This window comes from Oreochromis niloticus, linkage group LG17 (assembly GCF_001858045.2).
Source record: "Oreochromis niloticus isolate F11D_XX linkage group LG17, O_niloticus_UMD_NMBU, whole genome shotgun sequence".
Taxonomy (NCBI): domain Eukaryota; kingdom Metazoa; phylum Chordata; class Actinopteri; order Cichliformes; family Cichlidae; genus Oreochromis; species Oreochromis niloticus.
Window position 1 is genome coordinate 2,739,180 of NC_031981.2, and position 17,142 is coordinate 2,756,321.

The 17,142-nt window shown below is 41.5% G+C and overlaps 1 protein-coding gene across 2 annotated transcripts in view; it reads left to right on the top strand.

Moving 5' to 3' along the window:
- Window positions 1–4,533: 4,533 nt before the first annotated feature.
- pde4ba (phosphodiesterase 4B, cAMP-specific a) overlaps window positions 4,534–17,142 on the top strand; it is a 200,543-nt gene continuing 187,934 nt past the window's right edge. Inside the window, exon 1 of one of the 2 annotated variants that reach the window (XM_025899458.1) lies at window positions 4,534–5,311. In XM_025899458.1, the coding sequence (XP_025755243.1) occupies window positions 5,296–5,311 (16 nt within the window). In that variant the 5' untranslated portion in view covers window positions 4,534–5,295. The remainder of the gene's footprint in view (window positions 5,312–17,142) is intronic. The other variant, XM_005451826.4, reaches the window with a different exon arrangement.

The following is a 17,142-nucleotide window of genomic DNA, read 5'->3' on the forward strand; positions in this document are numbered from 1 at the left end:
TCATAATGAGCAACGATATATTAGTTTGAAATGCCATTACACGGTCACTTGAGTCACTCTAAATTCAACTCAAGGCTGAAAGCGAAGGGAAAACGGTAAAAAGCAATAATATGTCATAGTTTCATATCGGGAAGCTTTGCATAGCTAAAATCTGTCTGTTCTATTGGACTGAAATGAAACACAGCTCTTGTACTTGGATTAGAGTAGAAATTCATTACACGACTAAAGCTTTCACCCTGGGACATAATTTAAGGCCGACTGTTGGAGCTGACTTATTTTTTCATCCGCTGCAAATAAAATGTAAAAGAAATCTTTTCGAATTAGAGCAGCAGAAAGTTATCAAGTGATGTTCAGCTACACCTAACGCTAGGCTTTTATCTCTCTTTCATCATTTGTAGCTGTATTTTGACAGCATATAGATTATGACTTTTGCTGCTTGAAAGCCTGGAAGAGCTCAGGAAGAGTTTTTTTAATCTAGGTCAGCAAAAGCTCTCGTGGACTACTTCAATCATTCGTGACAAATAATATATATTCGTGGGTACAAATCAACCCATATATGGTCTGTGTAGTACAGTTTGATGGTGTTTAATAAACAAAGCCAGATGGAAACGACACACGTAACGTGAGCCGGTGATAGTGACGTACTGCATACGGTTTAGTCGCAGATTTATAACAAGGGACGCCAAAATCATGAGAACAGAGATTCACGACCTCACAGCAGAGTAAAAATAATATTGTCCCCACATTATTCTTCGTGTTGTTGACTACAAACAAAGATTATTTACTGCAACATGGGAATCACTTCAAAAGTGATCGGTACTTTCAAAAAGAGGGAATTTGGGAATTCTGTGGGATCGTGTTGCTGAAAGTTAATAATAGCTCAATGAATATGAATATTCATACAGTCGGCAGCTGTAAGTTGTCTATCAGAACAATTAGGAGGAGCGTGAAATCACTCAGCTAAATGTAAAAAACAGTTTGACGTTTAACTAATATTATTTTGACTCATCATTAAACAGTTCATCAGATGTCCAAAAGAAAGAGACTTAGTGATTAAATGACTCTTTCATCTCTTTATCATTAGAATAGAATAGAATAGAATAGAATAGAATAGAATAGAATGCCTTTACTGTCACTATAATGATGTACAACAAGAAAGAGTTGGCAGCTGTAATCTCTCTCTCTCTATCTATCTATCTATCTATCTATCGAGAGAGAGAGAGAGAGAGATATGTATGTATATATACACACACATATATATGTGTATATATATATGTGTATATATAGATATAGACAGTGTTATGTATTTACAGTGTGGGTTATTGCACATAAAATTAAGTATTGCACAGTGGTGTTTATAGAGGGAAGTCCTTGGATTGGGGGGAGGAACTGCGTTGTCAGTGCATGTGTGAGTTCAGGATGGTCATGGCTTTTGGGAAGAAACTATTCTTGCATCTGTCAGTCTTTGTGCTGATGCACCTGTAGCGCTTCCCTGAGGAAAGCAGCCTGGACAGGTGAAAACCAGGCTCTGTTCTTGATGATGTTTGTTGCTCTGAGGCAGCAGGAGGAATAAATGCCCATTAGGGAGGGGAGAGGGCGACCAATGAGCTTCTGTGCTGCCTTGACTACACTCTGAAGCCTCGCTCTGTCCGCTTTAGTGCTGCTGCCATACTGTGATGCAGTATGTCAGCAGGCTCTCAATGGACGAGCAGTAGAAGGTCAGCAGCAGGTTGGAGTCCAGCTTGAACTTCCTGAAAACCCTCGGGAAGTGCAGCTGCTGCTGGGCCTTCTTGACGTCCGCTGTGATGTTGTCTGTCCAGGAGATGTTGGCGGAGATGACACCAAGGAACCGGAAGGTGTGGACCCTCTCCACACACTCCCCGTTGATGTAAAGGGGGGCTAAGTCAGTGCTGTGTCTCCTGAAGTCGACAATGAGCTCTTTGGTTTTCTTAGTGTTCAGTGCCAGGTTGTTTTCTGAACACCAGGCTGCCAGCTTCAGGACTTCCTCTCTGTACTCTGCCTCATCTCCCTTTGACGAGTCCGACTACCGTGGTGTCATCAGTAAACTTGATGATGAGATTATTGTTGTGGGTCGAACTGCAGTCATGGGTGTGGAGACAATATGGGAGGGGGCTCAGCACATAGCCCTGTGGGGAGCCGGTGCTCAGCGTTCGACTGGAGGAGAGATGAGGGCGGAGTCTTACAGCCTGGGGCCGGTTTGTGAGAAAGTCTTTTATCCAGACACACGTGAGAGCGAGGAGGCCAAGAGTGACCAGTTTGGTGATGAGGATGTCTGGGATTAATAGGTGGGTATGATTAACTCCTACTGAGCACAAAGAATGAAATCAGTGAGATCTACGTTTTAAGACACAGAAGTTAGGAACGATATACATAAAGGCTTTAAAACATAACTTTGGTGCATTATGAAGGAAAATTAATGTTTCTATGTGTACCAGTTCAATCACCATAGCTGTCAGATGTCAGTCGTCAATAATGGTAAATGGCCTGTATTTGTATAGCGCTTTACTAGTCCCGCCTAGGGACCCCAAAGCGCTTTACACATCCAGTCATCCACCCATTCACACACTGGTGGAAGCTGCAGTTGTAGCCACAGCTGCCCTGGGGCAGGCTGACAGAAGCGAGGCTGCCATATCGCACCATCGGCCCTTCTGGCCAACACCAGTAGGCGGTAGGTGAAGTGTCTTGTCCAAGGACACAACGACCGAGACTGTCCGAGCCGGGGCTCGAACCGGCAACCTTCTGATTACAAGGCGAACTCCCAACTCTTGAGCCACGATCACCCGAAAAGACATCGCCAAAAAGGTCTTTTTTGGCATAATGGAAGACAATGGAAGCGATTATTTCTTTTCATGGTCCTCATAATGTAATAGTAACACCTGCTCTGAGACCAAACTGTCCCTAAAATATGTCGTCATGAAGCCTGACAGGTGAGTAGCTGAGATCCAATGAAGGCCTACTTTAAAGATGGGTGTGGTCCAGCCTAAGAGTAATCTGTCTTACAGGTGGATGATACCAGCTGCACCTACCACTGACGTCTGCCTTGACTTTGCCCAGCTGCACATTTGTGACAGCGCATCTTACACGTTGACAAAATCCGTCCTCAGTTCAATGACATATAAACGCCTGTAAAACTATCAACGGGATAAAAGTTGATGCCCTGTGTAAAATGTAAAAGAAGGGTTTTCATAATCTGATATTTTATCTACAACAGAGATCAGAAAATGGCAGCAATAAGATAAAAATTCAGGATTGGAGAACAAAAGGTCATTTTCTTGTTTGATGGCACTAAAAAGAAAGAGTTGGATGATCATTTTAACCAATTAGATTCACTGGCAACAAATTGTCTACAAATGGTGAAATAATTTCACAACATTAAACTGTGAAGAGTTTAACTCTCTCATCCTGTACAGTACATGATATCATCAAAAGAGTCAGAGAATCTGGAGAAAATAAAAAATCAATACTTGATGCCTGTGATCTTTGGGCCCTCGGGCAGCACTGCACTAAAGAAAGGCACGATTCTGTCATGGAAATCAGTGCATGGGCTCTTCCAGAAACCACCGTCTGTGAACACCATATGTGAGCGTGTTCCAGAAACGCTGGGCCAAAGCTCATTGGAAATGGACTGAGACAAAGTGGAAAAGGCTTCTGTGGTCAGATTAATCAGCATTTGAAATTAACATGGACACCAAGTCCTCCAGACTAAAGACAAGAAGGACTGTCTGATGTTTGGGACATGTTGCTGCTTTCAAATTCAAAATGACCTTTTTTCCAACCAGTTTAAACACTTAATACATTTGATATGATTTCTATGTTTTACTTTGATTGAAATCTGGGTTTAGTCTGTTTGCATTTACATTTTACATGTCAACTTTATTAAAACTGGATTTGTACATGCTACAGCAGAGGTGGGGAACTGCAGGCCTCGAGGCCTGGCATCCTGCAGGTTTTAGATCTCACTCTGGGTCAACACACCTGAATCACATGATGAGTTCATTACCAGGCCTCTGGAGAACTACAAGACATGTTGAGGAGGTCATTTAGCCATTTAAATAAGCTGTGATGGATCAAGGACACATCTAAAATCTGCAGGACACCGGCCCTCGAAGCCTGGAGTTAGACACCCCTGTCTCAGGGATCAGAGCACAAAAATCAGGGGTCTCCAACTCCAGGCCTCGAGGGTCGGTGTCCTGCAGGTTTTAGATGTGTCCTTGATCCATCATGTGTCCTTGATTCCTGACATGCATTAAGTCAATGTCCGGGTACCAGAGCCGTGGCCTTTTTAAAGCTCATAAGATAGTGATAGTTGGTAATGGTCAGAGATTCAACAGCCATTCAGACTGTCCTCAAACTAGACACCGTCTTCTAATGGGATCCCCACCCTTCCAATTACACCACTTTTGACCCATATTATCACCTAATTGCCACCAGCTGTGATCACAAGGCTGGTCTGTCTGTGCATGTGTGTCAGTGAGGACTACTACTGTAGGAGGAACGACTCCAAAAAGGTTTATGTTTTATGTCTGTTGGTTTTCATTAACAAAATTCATGTCTATCAATTCATTGAATTTGTAAGCAAACATTACTTATGTTAAATTCGATTTTCCTTTGTATATATAGGATTTACACGGTGATATAACGTTTGTTTTATTACGTCCTTTAAAAATATGTCCAAACGGGTTTCTTGTCTTTTTATTTGCGCTTTACTCTGCCGATCCCTGCGTGTTTGACGTCCCTGGTCCCACACCAGACTGGCATGCTCTCATCTCGCCTGCCTCTCTCGCTCTCTCTCTTTCCCTCTTCCTGCCTCTCAATTGGTCCGCGCTCCGTGTCTGCTGAGGCTGAGGAAGGAGGGATGATCGTTGGGGAGCACTGACTTTCAGATGCGAAAGCTCGCACATGCTCTCCAACCTCCCCCATCAACACATAAAGCAGCTCGGTCTTGGAACGGAGCTTCCGAATTGTTAAACGACAGGATATGCAACTGGGACCAAAGGTAACCAGTTTGGTTAAACGTTTCAGGTTTGTTACAGTTTTGTTTAAATCTCGGAAAAAGTGGGTAAGCCAGAGACCTTTGATCATGTGAATAAAAGAAAGAGAAAGAAACGAGCGAAGAGCCTGGACAACAGCTGTAGAGCGAACATATCCCAGCAGAGGATGGCGAGAACACTTGCTGAGACGGAATAAAAGACCTTTTCCGATGTAGTGACAGCGGATCTCGTCCGAAAACAACGCGCAAAGAGGCGCCGGGATTCCCTTTGTCCCCACGTGTGGATGCGCTGTGAAGAAGGTAATCGGGATGCTTTTAAATGTTATCATATCGCATTGGATCTACTGTGCTTTTTTTCTTTAAACATCTGCGATGTCGTCTGTGTTGATGTAAATGGCAGCACTAAAAATGATTTTTACTGAATGAAAGGGATTTTAGATTTTGCGATTTTGTGGATTTTGTTCGTCTTTGTTTGTCTCCTGTCACCTTTAATACATGGACAACTTCAGCCTAACCCCGGGCGGTAATCTCAGGTGTTTCCCCTGCTTTTTATGACAACACGGGAAGCTGCATCCCCTCAAGCCTTTGAACCGTGTTATAAATATTACATAGAATTAAAGTATTTACATGCAGAGTTTAAGGGATTTTAGGCTTAAGTTTGTACATTTAACATAATTTCCTATGTGAGGTTTTACAATTAGTTTTCATCTTTTGATCTGTTTTTACTTTGGGGTCCAAAAGATACAAAGACACAATGCATTAAAAGGAAGCTTTAAAACTGGGGGCATTTTCCTGTATGGGTCAGTTGTTCTGGGTGACCAACCGTCCAATTAACATGTGAGCCCCGATGACATAGTGTCTCCATCCGCAGGACGACATGATGAATATGAAAAGGTTGAGAATCATATCCTAAGGCTTCCACAGTCACCAGATCTCGATTTAAACAGGCACATATGTCGTGACCCAGCATCCCTCAACACTATATGTTGCGTTTTTTTGGTCACCTATTGGTACCTGCCCATCAGCTTTAGTGTCAGTGATTTAAAATGACGTGTTGGTGTCACAGCTCTGTCTGCAGCATTGTTATAAAAATCATCCACAGCACACTCAGCTGTCAAAAGTGCTTATTAGCCCCAAGAGTGCACACAGGTCAAGTGGAGAACGCCTGAGAAAAGTGCATGACTGTTTTATTGTTCTCCGAAAGAGGCATGGTTTTTAAAGCTGTTCGGTTATAACCCTTGTACTCAGTCGGGACGGAGCTGAATTTTCCATTGTTGCATGAGGATTACGTTACTATTTTCCCACATTTAGAGAGCTGTCAACGTACCTGCCTGTCACTGAGTTTGACACTTTGGTTTCCAGCACTGCACAGAACTGTTGCTTTTCTTGCCAAACTTCAGGAACCTTTGTTATTTACAAATGCTAAACAAATACGACCCTTCGTTCAGTTGTCCCTCAGAAGCTCTAACAAAGGATTACATAATCTTATATGAATAAATAGCTTTTTAATCTGTGGGTCATCTACCAGTCACAAGGTTGGTGGTTTCACCTGCATGATAAAGTATCCTTGGGCTAGCTACTCAACTCCAAGTTGCCCCTCATGTATCCATGTAAGTGTGTGCGAGTGTTAGACAAGCTGCTTAGGCATAGAAAAGAGTGCTCGAATGAAGTGACTTAGGCTTGTAATAAAAAGTGCTTTGTGTGTTCAATAACGGTACAAAAGTGTTATTTAAGTGCCGGTCCATTTACCATTTGTAATGCCAAACTTTAGCCGAAGAATGCCATGCAAGTGCACAGACATCTTGGATCTTAGTTGCTTTTACAATATCACACAACAACATCAGTCTCTGCCACTGTTAGACACCCTCACAGAGGTCTTCCTATTATAGTCCTACTTGTTCTGTTTTTCTTCTTCCGTCCTTCTCCTCCTTGACTGTTTTCTTGGCCGTCTGATCTTTTTGTCAATGGAATTAATTTCTGGATTTCATTATATCAGCATTAACTGTCCCTCCTCTGTGTACTACGCTCAAGAATGAACACCCCCTCATGCTGGCGCTGGCAAAACTTCCAGCTAATGGCCATGTGGACAAAAATGGAATTTCACCCAGAGTTCCACCTTAAATCTGTTTTCATCCTGAATGACAGCAGCTTAGAGTTAAAGTGTGAATTCGGAATCTATGTTGTTATTGAATCAGTTACCGACATTTTGTCTTCATGTTCTGTTTCTATTGTTTTTGTATATCGATTGTACATATTTCTCCTGTTTGCTATTTATTCCTGCTGTCTACTATTTATATTTTACTCTGGCACAGTTGGTGTGGAGCACTCACGGTTTCGTTGCACATGTACAGTGACAGTAAAGGTCTATGTCAAGAAGCACTGCAGATATGCATATTTGGTTGTGTTTTTTTTTTAAGATCCGTGCTGTATGGAGATGTTGTACAACAGGAACTATGGGGAGATCTGAACCTGACAGGCGTCTTTCTTTGGGAGTAAAAACTGTGAACAAGCACAAAAATCCATCTACTGATGGGCTTACTGGCAGGTGTATTTCCTTTCTTCAGTGGCTTTCTGTTCCTTTCCCTTTCACTGGGCTTTTATCCCTCATGTGTAGCTCTGATTCTTCCCCCTATAGATGCCCTGATACTCTCTATTTCTCTTATCCTCTCTTCATGCCTCCACCTCACTCACCTTTAATCTGTCTCTCTGTGTCACTGCCATTCCCTTACTGAATGGGTGAACTACGTAGCAATGTTTCGTCCATTTGACTTGCTCCATCCAAAACTCTGGGCTCTATCGATCTGTTGGCTTACACACCGAGTACAAATGTGGAAAAAACATTGATCTGTGAGCAGACTTGTTAGTGGAGAGGCACCGGCATATCCAGCACGTGAGCACGTGTACCTAGCTCTGATTTTGAGGATTGTCTTGAGGTATCTACAAATTCATAATGAGCATCATTATGGGGGCGGAAACTGGTTACACTAACCCACAGTGAACACTTTGTAATGTGGCAACCTTGATGTGCATGGTGGCAATGTGGATTATACAGCGGGCTTTGCATGCACAATAAACCTTCTGCATATTAACTGGAGTAATTGTACATTCAGTAATTTCTCACCCAGTGTGCACGCCAGCCAATTAGCCTGCTTAGAATCATCTTCTATACATTTACTCGGTAAGCAGCTACACAATACGATCACAGTACATCAGCACCATTGCCTAGAAAAACAACTCTTTCAATGAGAATCTCAGGCAGTGATGGAAAAACCTGGTGATGCGTCCATTTGGCTCATTTCTGGAATTTTTTTTTTTTTTTTTTTTAATGAACCAAGAATTTATGTATTACTTTAAAGAGCGCGCATCCATCCGCTCACCTTTTTATTTCATTTTCATTTTGCAGATGAAAACAGAGACAGCTCAGGCTGTCAGACAACAACATAGGAGAACGAGCAGGATTTAACTCGCAGTAATTCGGTGCCCGTACAGCACCGTGACTCCAGAGGTACTCTTTGATTAGCTCTGGGCATCACAATCCATTTCCAACAAGACCCAGCTGACACATGCCCTAGATCACGGCTCACCTCTTACACAGTAGACAGACAGCAGGCACGGTGAGTAAATAGCTTTACAAAGTCAGACTACACAGTTCAACTCACGTTTTGCTGATTCTTGCAGCATTGATCTCAAGGGATCTTGAGACTAACTTGTAGTTTGCTGCTGCTACAGCTGTGATAGGTGTTGTTTCTGTAAAGCAGAAGTCGGGAATAAGCTGGAAGTAAGGAGGTTCCTTATAGTTCTCGAGTGAAGGTGAAGCAGGGACATTGCAGCTCATGTTTGATGCGTCTGTTTGTCCGTTTATGTCTACATCTCTACTCTATATGCCAGGGACCCCTCTGTGGAGGTCTGATCCCAAAAGATGTGTACCTGCAGAGAACTGTCGACTAAAACAGGTTACTGGACGTAACTCCAGATGAAGGAAGTTTTCTTTGTAGTCTGTATTCAGACATTCAAAACACTATTAGGGGCTAGCATTTATGCACCAATTTTCCAGTCTTTCTAGTCTGATAGCTGAAAGCCATACCTACATTTAACCATATATTGATACAGTGCTCTACTCCATACACTTTATCTTCCTCACATCCATGGGCGACTCACCAACAAACTACCAGCAGCCTTTGGACCGGCAGAGATGGGCAGTAACGCGTTACTGTAATCCGATTACTTTTTCAAGTAACGAGTAATGTAAGGATTACTATTGCAAAAGAAGTAATTAGATTACTGTTACTGTCCCGTAAACACGCTGCATTACTAAACTGTCATGATTTTGTTTGAGTGTCTCATGACAACGATGTACGAGCGTGCGACGTCCGTGGCAGCAACAAATCTGAGCGAGCAGCGAGCACGCCGCCACGGGGATGTGACATTCACAGAGAAGCCCCCGGATCCCCCCACTGACATGACCGCTGTGGGCAAACCTCCACCCGCCCCACTCCTGCTAAACGGGTGACAATAGATTTAAGAGTGACAGGACTCAGTGCTGCTGAATCTGTGATTTTATTTATTTTCTGCTGTGTTTTACTTGCATCTATTTGAAAGAGTGTAAACACAAAAGATTATTTATTTTATATGCTGGAATCTGCAGAAAATAGGTTTAAATGTTAAACACATTTCTTCCAGTCAAAGACTGTTGCATATAATTTAATTTTTGCTTGATGCATAAAGTTAAAAGATTAAAACTATTGTTAAAAAGAGACTTTTTTTCATTTGATTCAATTGTATATGATGGATTATGCATAAAAAAATAGAATTGGGCTGAAAGGTCAATTGTTTTATAACATATTCAGGTTGTGTATCACGTTTTTGAAAAGTAATAAAGTAACTCATTACTTTTTAAAATAAGGAATCAGTAAAGTAATGGAATTACTTTTTCGGAGAAGTAAGCTGTAATTAGTTACTAATTACTTTTTTCAAGTAACTTGACCAACACCGGTGGTAGGAAGTTCCACTGAGCATAGGAGCTTGTTTTCTTGCATTTGTAAAGCTAATTCATGGAATCATTCAGAATGGCAGAGCCACATTTAATAAAAATCATAGTATAAATCAAATCACCAAGGCCTATGCTGCACATGTGGCCTACTTGTAAAGCCACCAGTGTATTCATCAACACAATTAAGTAGGTAGAAATGTTAGTGTGTCCTATCACCTGCTTTGGGTTTTTATCTCTTTTGAGGTAAAACATGAACAGAGGCTGTGTCGGTGTCATCTATTGTGCATGAACTTGAAACTGAAAATGCATATAAGCCCCTGCCAGAGAACACAAGAAACTAACCTGATATCACATTGCAACTTTTTTAAGTAAACTTTTTTTGTGACCCTGCACCCAGTGAAGATTTGCTGACCCAACTTGCTTCACACCTGCAGAGTTTTTCCTCATCTTAAATAAGTATATTTAGGCTCTTGTATATCAAGATGCTCCAGTCTGCATAAGAAATTGCTGCACCTGCTCACCTGTCATTGAGGAAGAGGAAGTGTATGTCTCGCGACTGCCTGACCCAAGACTACTGTTCCCTTCATATGCGTCATATTCAGCTGTGCTGCTGTACAACATGTTCCACGACACGTTTTCCCCCTGGTCCCCGCCTTGCGCCCAGCCAATGTTGTCATGCTGTCATTTTAATTGCATTATGGATTATTTCCATGTGCAGCTCGATGGCAGGGCTCAGTTTTGGTCTCAGATGGGATAAAATTAAAGGTTGGTTTAGTTAACTTCTTGATGATGTATAAATGCATTTACTTGCTCAGCCTTTATTTTGTGGCTAATTAAGAAATAGCAGCATAATTGTTCGCACTGGCATCTCTTTTCCTCTGTGACACAGATTATATTTGTCCTGGCTTTTTTGGGGAGTTGGTCAAATACTCTTGGCAGATCCCCCTCAGGCTGAAAAGGCATCTGCTAAATATCCTTGAACCAAAGAATTGGTTTAAAAAAAAGCAAAACAAAACTCCTTATATTCATGCAAACAAGGGGCATGCCAGTAACCAATTATGCCTCTTTTTGGGAGTTCCAGGGTGAGTAGACAAATCTGCAGAGACGTGTGTTTTGTAAGCATAATATGTTTCCTGCTGCTAATATCTGTGCTGATTTTTTTTTTTCTCTCTCTTGTGTAGCGTCAAGGCTGTGCAAGGCTAAACATAAATCCCCAGGAGAGTGTTTCTTCTTGTGTGTTCTTCTTGTTTTTTTTTTTTAGATCAATGTTTAATTTGAGAACTGCTACAAGATACACTGTATGCACTGAATAGCCTTGAGTTATTGTGTCACCGTAGAAACATTAGTTTACATGTGACAGCGGCCATCCATCTCTAAGGATTCTTCTTCTATTGAGAATAAAACAAAGTAATGAATTTAAAGAGGAAATTACCTGCTAACATTCGATACATAAATGATTCAATAGCAGAGGAGAAATTTGTTGCATTATTGTCCTTTATTTGTATTGTAAGCTTAGAACATAATAATGTTAGAAGTGCAAAAAATTGTAGCAACAATTTCATATAATAACAATAATTCAGTAATAAGCTTTATATTAATAGCACCTTTAATGTTTGGCTCTGTTTAAATTTTCCCTTTGAATCTTCTGCTTTTGCCCGTCTGTCAAAACACTTTGTAAATCCTCTTTTAAAGTCGCAGGAGAAGCACACACACCCAAGTACACAGAAATATGCCGGAGGATGATTTAAAAAAAATTAAAAAATAAAAACTTAGGCAGCATTTATAATAAACAACACAACTGGAAGCTGAAAAACAGACAGTAAAAACACATCAGATGAGGTCACGTAAGGCCATGTGTCGTTTTATTACATAAAAGCAAGTCTATAGAAATGAGTTTTAAGCGGCAGTTTAAAGGAAATCATTGATTCTGATCAGGCGAGGGTTAAAGCAGATGGGGGGGCCCTGAGATCATCTACAGCGTGGGGAAAAAAATTACTTAGAAAACCACTAGACACTACAAAACTAGTATGACAAGCAGGATTCAGTAAGTGATCAATGTAAACTATCACAACAGCAAAAAGTACCCAGTTTAGCCTGCACTGAACTGCTGTGCATGTTCTTGAAGGCTTTGAGTAACAATGAGTTAGCATATTTCAGTTTGTCTTGCAAGATGTTTCACGAAAACATAATTCAGCAGCAAATCGTCTGTAATATCTGATTTAATTTGATCTAACATGAACGAGGACACGCAAGCTTGATGAGCAGTGCTCACCTTTGAAAATAAGCTCTCATCTTCCTCTCCTGTCTGGTCTTTTTTACATCGTCTCCGTCTATGTGTTTCACACATTAACCTTTTAAATTTAGCTCACATTTTGTGACAAACTGCACAGAAACAGCTTGTGTGCTTGCTGATGTTGCATTTGAAATGACCTTACAGTTGAAGAAATCTGTCTGTCTGCGTCCTTTTGACCCGGCATTTTGAGTGTCTTGTGTTTTGGTAATATTTTGTATTATGGTTTATGTTCTGGTTCATTAGTAGTCTTAGTTATGCTGTTCTGAGTTTCCTATATTCCCTGTTTAGTTCCTCGATTATTAGATTCCCTCTTGTGTCTTTGCCCTCAGTGTCTCTCTCTCTGTGTCAGGGTCTATATATGTTTGTGTGAGTCCTTGAGTCTTGTTTCCCTCTTCAGTGCACATGTTCCCCTCCTTGTGTGTCATCCCATGTTTCCCCAGCCTGTCGTGTCTGTCTCGTCTCCCTTTCTTCCCACTCCTGTGTCAAGCTTGTGTCAGTCTTGTGTTCCTTTGTTTCCTGTTTTATTATGAAAGTCTCACGTCCCTTGTTCAGCGTGTTTAGTTTTGTTTCCCTGGTCTCGTTGTGTCTAATTCATCTCAGCTGTGTTTTCTGTTTCCTCGTCATTCCCTGTGTATTTAACCCTCAGTTTCCCTCAGCCCAGTGTCACGTTCTCCCTCAGTCATGGCCGTGTGTTTCCTCGTGTGTTTCTCCGAAACATTAGTTTCATTTTGTATCACCTGCACAACAGCAATAAAGCTGTGTTTTTGAGTTCAAGTCTGCTTAACTGCACACAGCCAGTTCATGATCTGTTTATGCCTGCTCCTCTTCAGTAGCTGGTAGTGTTGGGGTTGGTACTCAAAAACTGTAATGCATTTCACATTACTTTGGTTTTTTTCTTAAAAGTAATGCAGCACCTTACTTAATAACTCACCAGAGAAAGTAATTTGTTACACTACTCGTTTACGACTTTCGCGTTACTTTGTAAAATGACCTCACACACGTTGTCTCATAATTACCAGTTAACAATATAAACCTGAAGGCTACAGTCCCACACACCAACACAAATCCCTGTCCTAATGATGACACATACTATCTTTCTCTTAGTGGTTTCGTATTGACAGCTGGAAGCTGACAACAAAGTTGAAAAACAGCCCAAAGAGAGTTCAACGCCATCACCACGACGATTCTGCCGTAGAAACATGAATGGGTAGAAATGGAGGCCCCAGCCCCCGGGCCATGGACCGGTACCGGGCCGCGAGAGTTGAGGCTCGAGTGTGAAATTTATGGTTTTCAGGGTTTTTATCATTAACTCGGTTTCCCTGGGTCTTTTTCCTGTGTTGTAGTTGTGTCTTATTTTGAAAGAAATATTTACGCGTTACCATAGCAACCAGAGAGCATTAAGGCCCAGAGAGGAGGATGTTACTCTCAATGTTGTTGACGCATTTCAGGAGGACGCTGCTAATAAAGTTACGCAATTACACAGTGAATTTGCGTTTATTATTATATTTACAAAATACCACAGTTTTTGTCTCGGTCGTATCATTTTGTTTGGTTGTATTTATCCGCCACACCTTAAAGGCCGGTCCGTGAAAACATTGTCTGACATTAAACTGGACCGTGGCATGGAAAAGGTTGGGGACCGCTCCTCTAAGCTCACCTGCTGAAGTTCTGTGACAGGTTGAGGTTGGAGACATCATCACTCCAATTTCTTGGCTGTGTTGTGTTAGTAGCATAACCCAGTGGTTTCTGTCCTGGACACACTTTACCACGAGATTCTTATCCTTTTTGTGCAATAATAAGTAATATCTACACCTCCACTCCTGAAGACTTGCCGACGTAACAACATAACTGCAACTGTAGCGTGATCACTGAATTTAAAAAATAACGAGTTACACGTTATTTAAAACTGGCAATTACTTGAGTACAGTGACCACAACTTTACGTCTGTGCCGTGAACTCATCACAGGGATGAGAAGGAAAAATGGATGTGCTGAAGATAAAGCTGGGATGAAACCGCATGAAATATGCTTCTGAATTTCAACCGAATTATCCTAAAATAAGCCAGTTACTGACTTGGAGAATAAAGCTGGTGGAGTGTTATTCTGGCTTGCTCTGGCAGCGCTACAGCTACTCTGTGAACCCAAGATAACCCCTGAAATGTTTACTTGAGGCTGGCTCCTAAATCTAGTTGCTTTAAAGACACCCATACTTCACAGTGGTATCCACAAACCAAGTCTGAAGTGAGCTCTGCCCTACAATCCTGGCATTGGTCAGCTTTCTAGTTTCTTTTTGTCAGTGTCTTTAAATAAAGTACAGAACAGACACTATTTTCAGGCAGCACAAATGCACTGGGTGCAAAAACAGCAGTACCTCCCTATACTAACCTTAGCTGCCTGCAACCAGTGTGTCGTGGTAACTAGAAAAATAATGTTGAGAATACAAAACAGAGCCAGCAGAAGCAGGAGTAGACATGGGGATGGACAAAGGAGTGTGAAGCATAGCCAACTTGGAGTGGCAATTAGGCTGAGCGTCAGGGCCATCAGGGCACAGCAGGTACTGGAGCTGTAGAGGACAGCACAGCAGGACCGAGGTCCTGAGAGCCAAGAATAACCAGGCCTTCATCACCTCGAATCCACAGCGGGGCCAGGATGCAGAGAGAGAGAGAGAGGGTGGAGGAAAACATGACAGAGCAAAAACAAAAAAAGCAGATCGTGTAGTAAAAATGCTGTTGAGACACAAAGAAAACACAGGGAAGGGCTGCGGGAAGCATATCTGCAGCAATTTCTTATAAAATTGAAAAGAAAATTAAAAAGCTTTTTACAATCCAAACCTTTTGTTGCCTTTACCAGTGTCCTTGCTGCTGCATGCGTACTTATCAGTTTTAGTTTGTAATGTTTTATTTCTTTTTTTCTTTTTTGTTCAGCTAGTGTAAATGTGAATGAGAGAAACACTCCACGTTCCCACTTTGGGCTAAGAAGATGGATCTTCATCTTCACATGTTCCCATCACATGCAATATCACTCTCTTGCTATTGCCATAGTTACCAAACCTTCATTCCTTCTTTTCCTGTAGCATGCATTTATTTATTAAACCCTTACATTCATCGTTGCATCATCTTCACTGGGAAGATTTTATTAGGCTTTTTCTAGCCTGGTCAATATACTGTAGATATTGCAGGACGGCTCCCACACAGCTCCACTGGCTTAATGGAATTGGCATTTAATGGTGGAACAACAGGAAGTTGCATTAGTTTGAGATCATATTTGAGAAAGAAATTGGTGGTAAGAGTTCCTAATTGCAGTATTTATGTTTAATTATGATATTCACATTTTTGTTGTCAAATTCGTGCATTAGAGTTTGTAATTTGTTAAAGACACTTTGTGTTTACAACAAAACAGCTATGAGTCATATCACATGGCTCTCATCCAGAGGGGGTATTTACTCAGCTGTGCGGAGTTGTGTCTCACCACCAGCTTATAAAAAACATTGTTGCCAACTCTTGATTAATACTGCTGTAATTTTTAAGAGAGAATTTAACTTGGACACTTTGCTAAACTCTGCATGTCTTTGTTATAGGTTCTCTTCTCTAACTGAGCACTCAAAGCATTTTTTACCACGAGCCTCGTTCACCCAGTGTCACACACATTCATAGAAGCACTTTTTTGGCACCTAAGCACCTTGTATTACATGCACACACTCACACGGACGCATCGGGAGCAACTCGGGGTTCAGTATCTTGCCCGAGGATACTCTGACATGCGGACTGCAGTAGCCGGGGATCAAGCTACTGAACTTCTGATTGGTAGATGACCCACTGTACCTCCTGAGCCTTCACTGCCCACAAGCTCGCAGTGCCTGGTATTCCCAGATGGTCTCGCGTCCAAGTACTAACCAGGCCTCTCACTGCTTAGTTTCTGGGATCAGACGCGCTCTCAGGCTATAAGACTACTGTAAATATTCAAAGACTTCACTAAACCATCCAAATGCTGCTTATTAGCCTCTGTAACATTATTGTATTGTAGGCCACACACTGTTTATAGTCAGTTTAAATGTCCAGTTATAAATATTCAATCCTATGTGTTGCTATTTTTTTCCTCTGAAATTCTCTCTGCGTTTCCCCGTCTCGCTCTTCTAGACTCTGACATCCTTTAAATGAATGTTATAAACAAATATAAATAATCTTGGTCATTAATTTAATGAGTGAATACACAAAAGGATGCTGTCTTCCTCATCTCTCTGTCATTGACTGAAAGATTACCCTCACAGGGCTCGAGCCGACAGAGATTAATAACTAGAAAAAATGAGCAGCATAATTGGGAGTAATTAACATGCCAAGCTGCCGGCTCGCATCTTTATGCAAGAACTGATGAAGTGATTGAAAGACAGGCTTGGGATTGATTTTATGTTATATTAGTGAGAGGCGTGATAAAGCTCCCCTCTACACGCTTGATATGGAAATACTAGTGAGACCGGGGTAAACTTTATGGTTTATGGAAATGTGTGATAATAAGGAGAAGAGACACGAACACATGCACATGCGACAACAAGTGTAGTCATCTGTTTCTGCAGGCAGTGTTGACCACGTCGGGCGGTTTCTACTCCTTTGCCTTCAGGTCATTTTTATGACTTATCACCTTATGACTCTTCATATGCAAATATAGGACACATCGATCGTATTACAGAGCGGGAGCCCTCGGCACAATGTAACCAGACGTAATGTAAAATCTAAAATATGATGATTTCTATAATAAGTTTTCCCTTTTTAAGAAACATTGTAACACCTAAAGTCAAACCCACATTATTGAAATCTTCTGGAATCAAACAGTGAACATACTGCACGTTAATTTG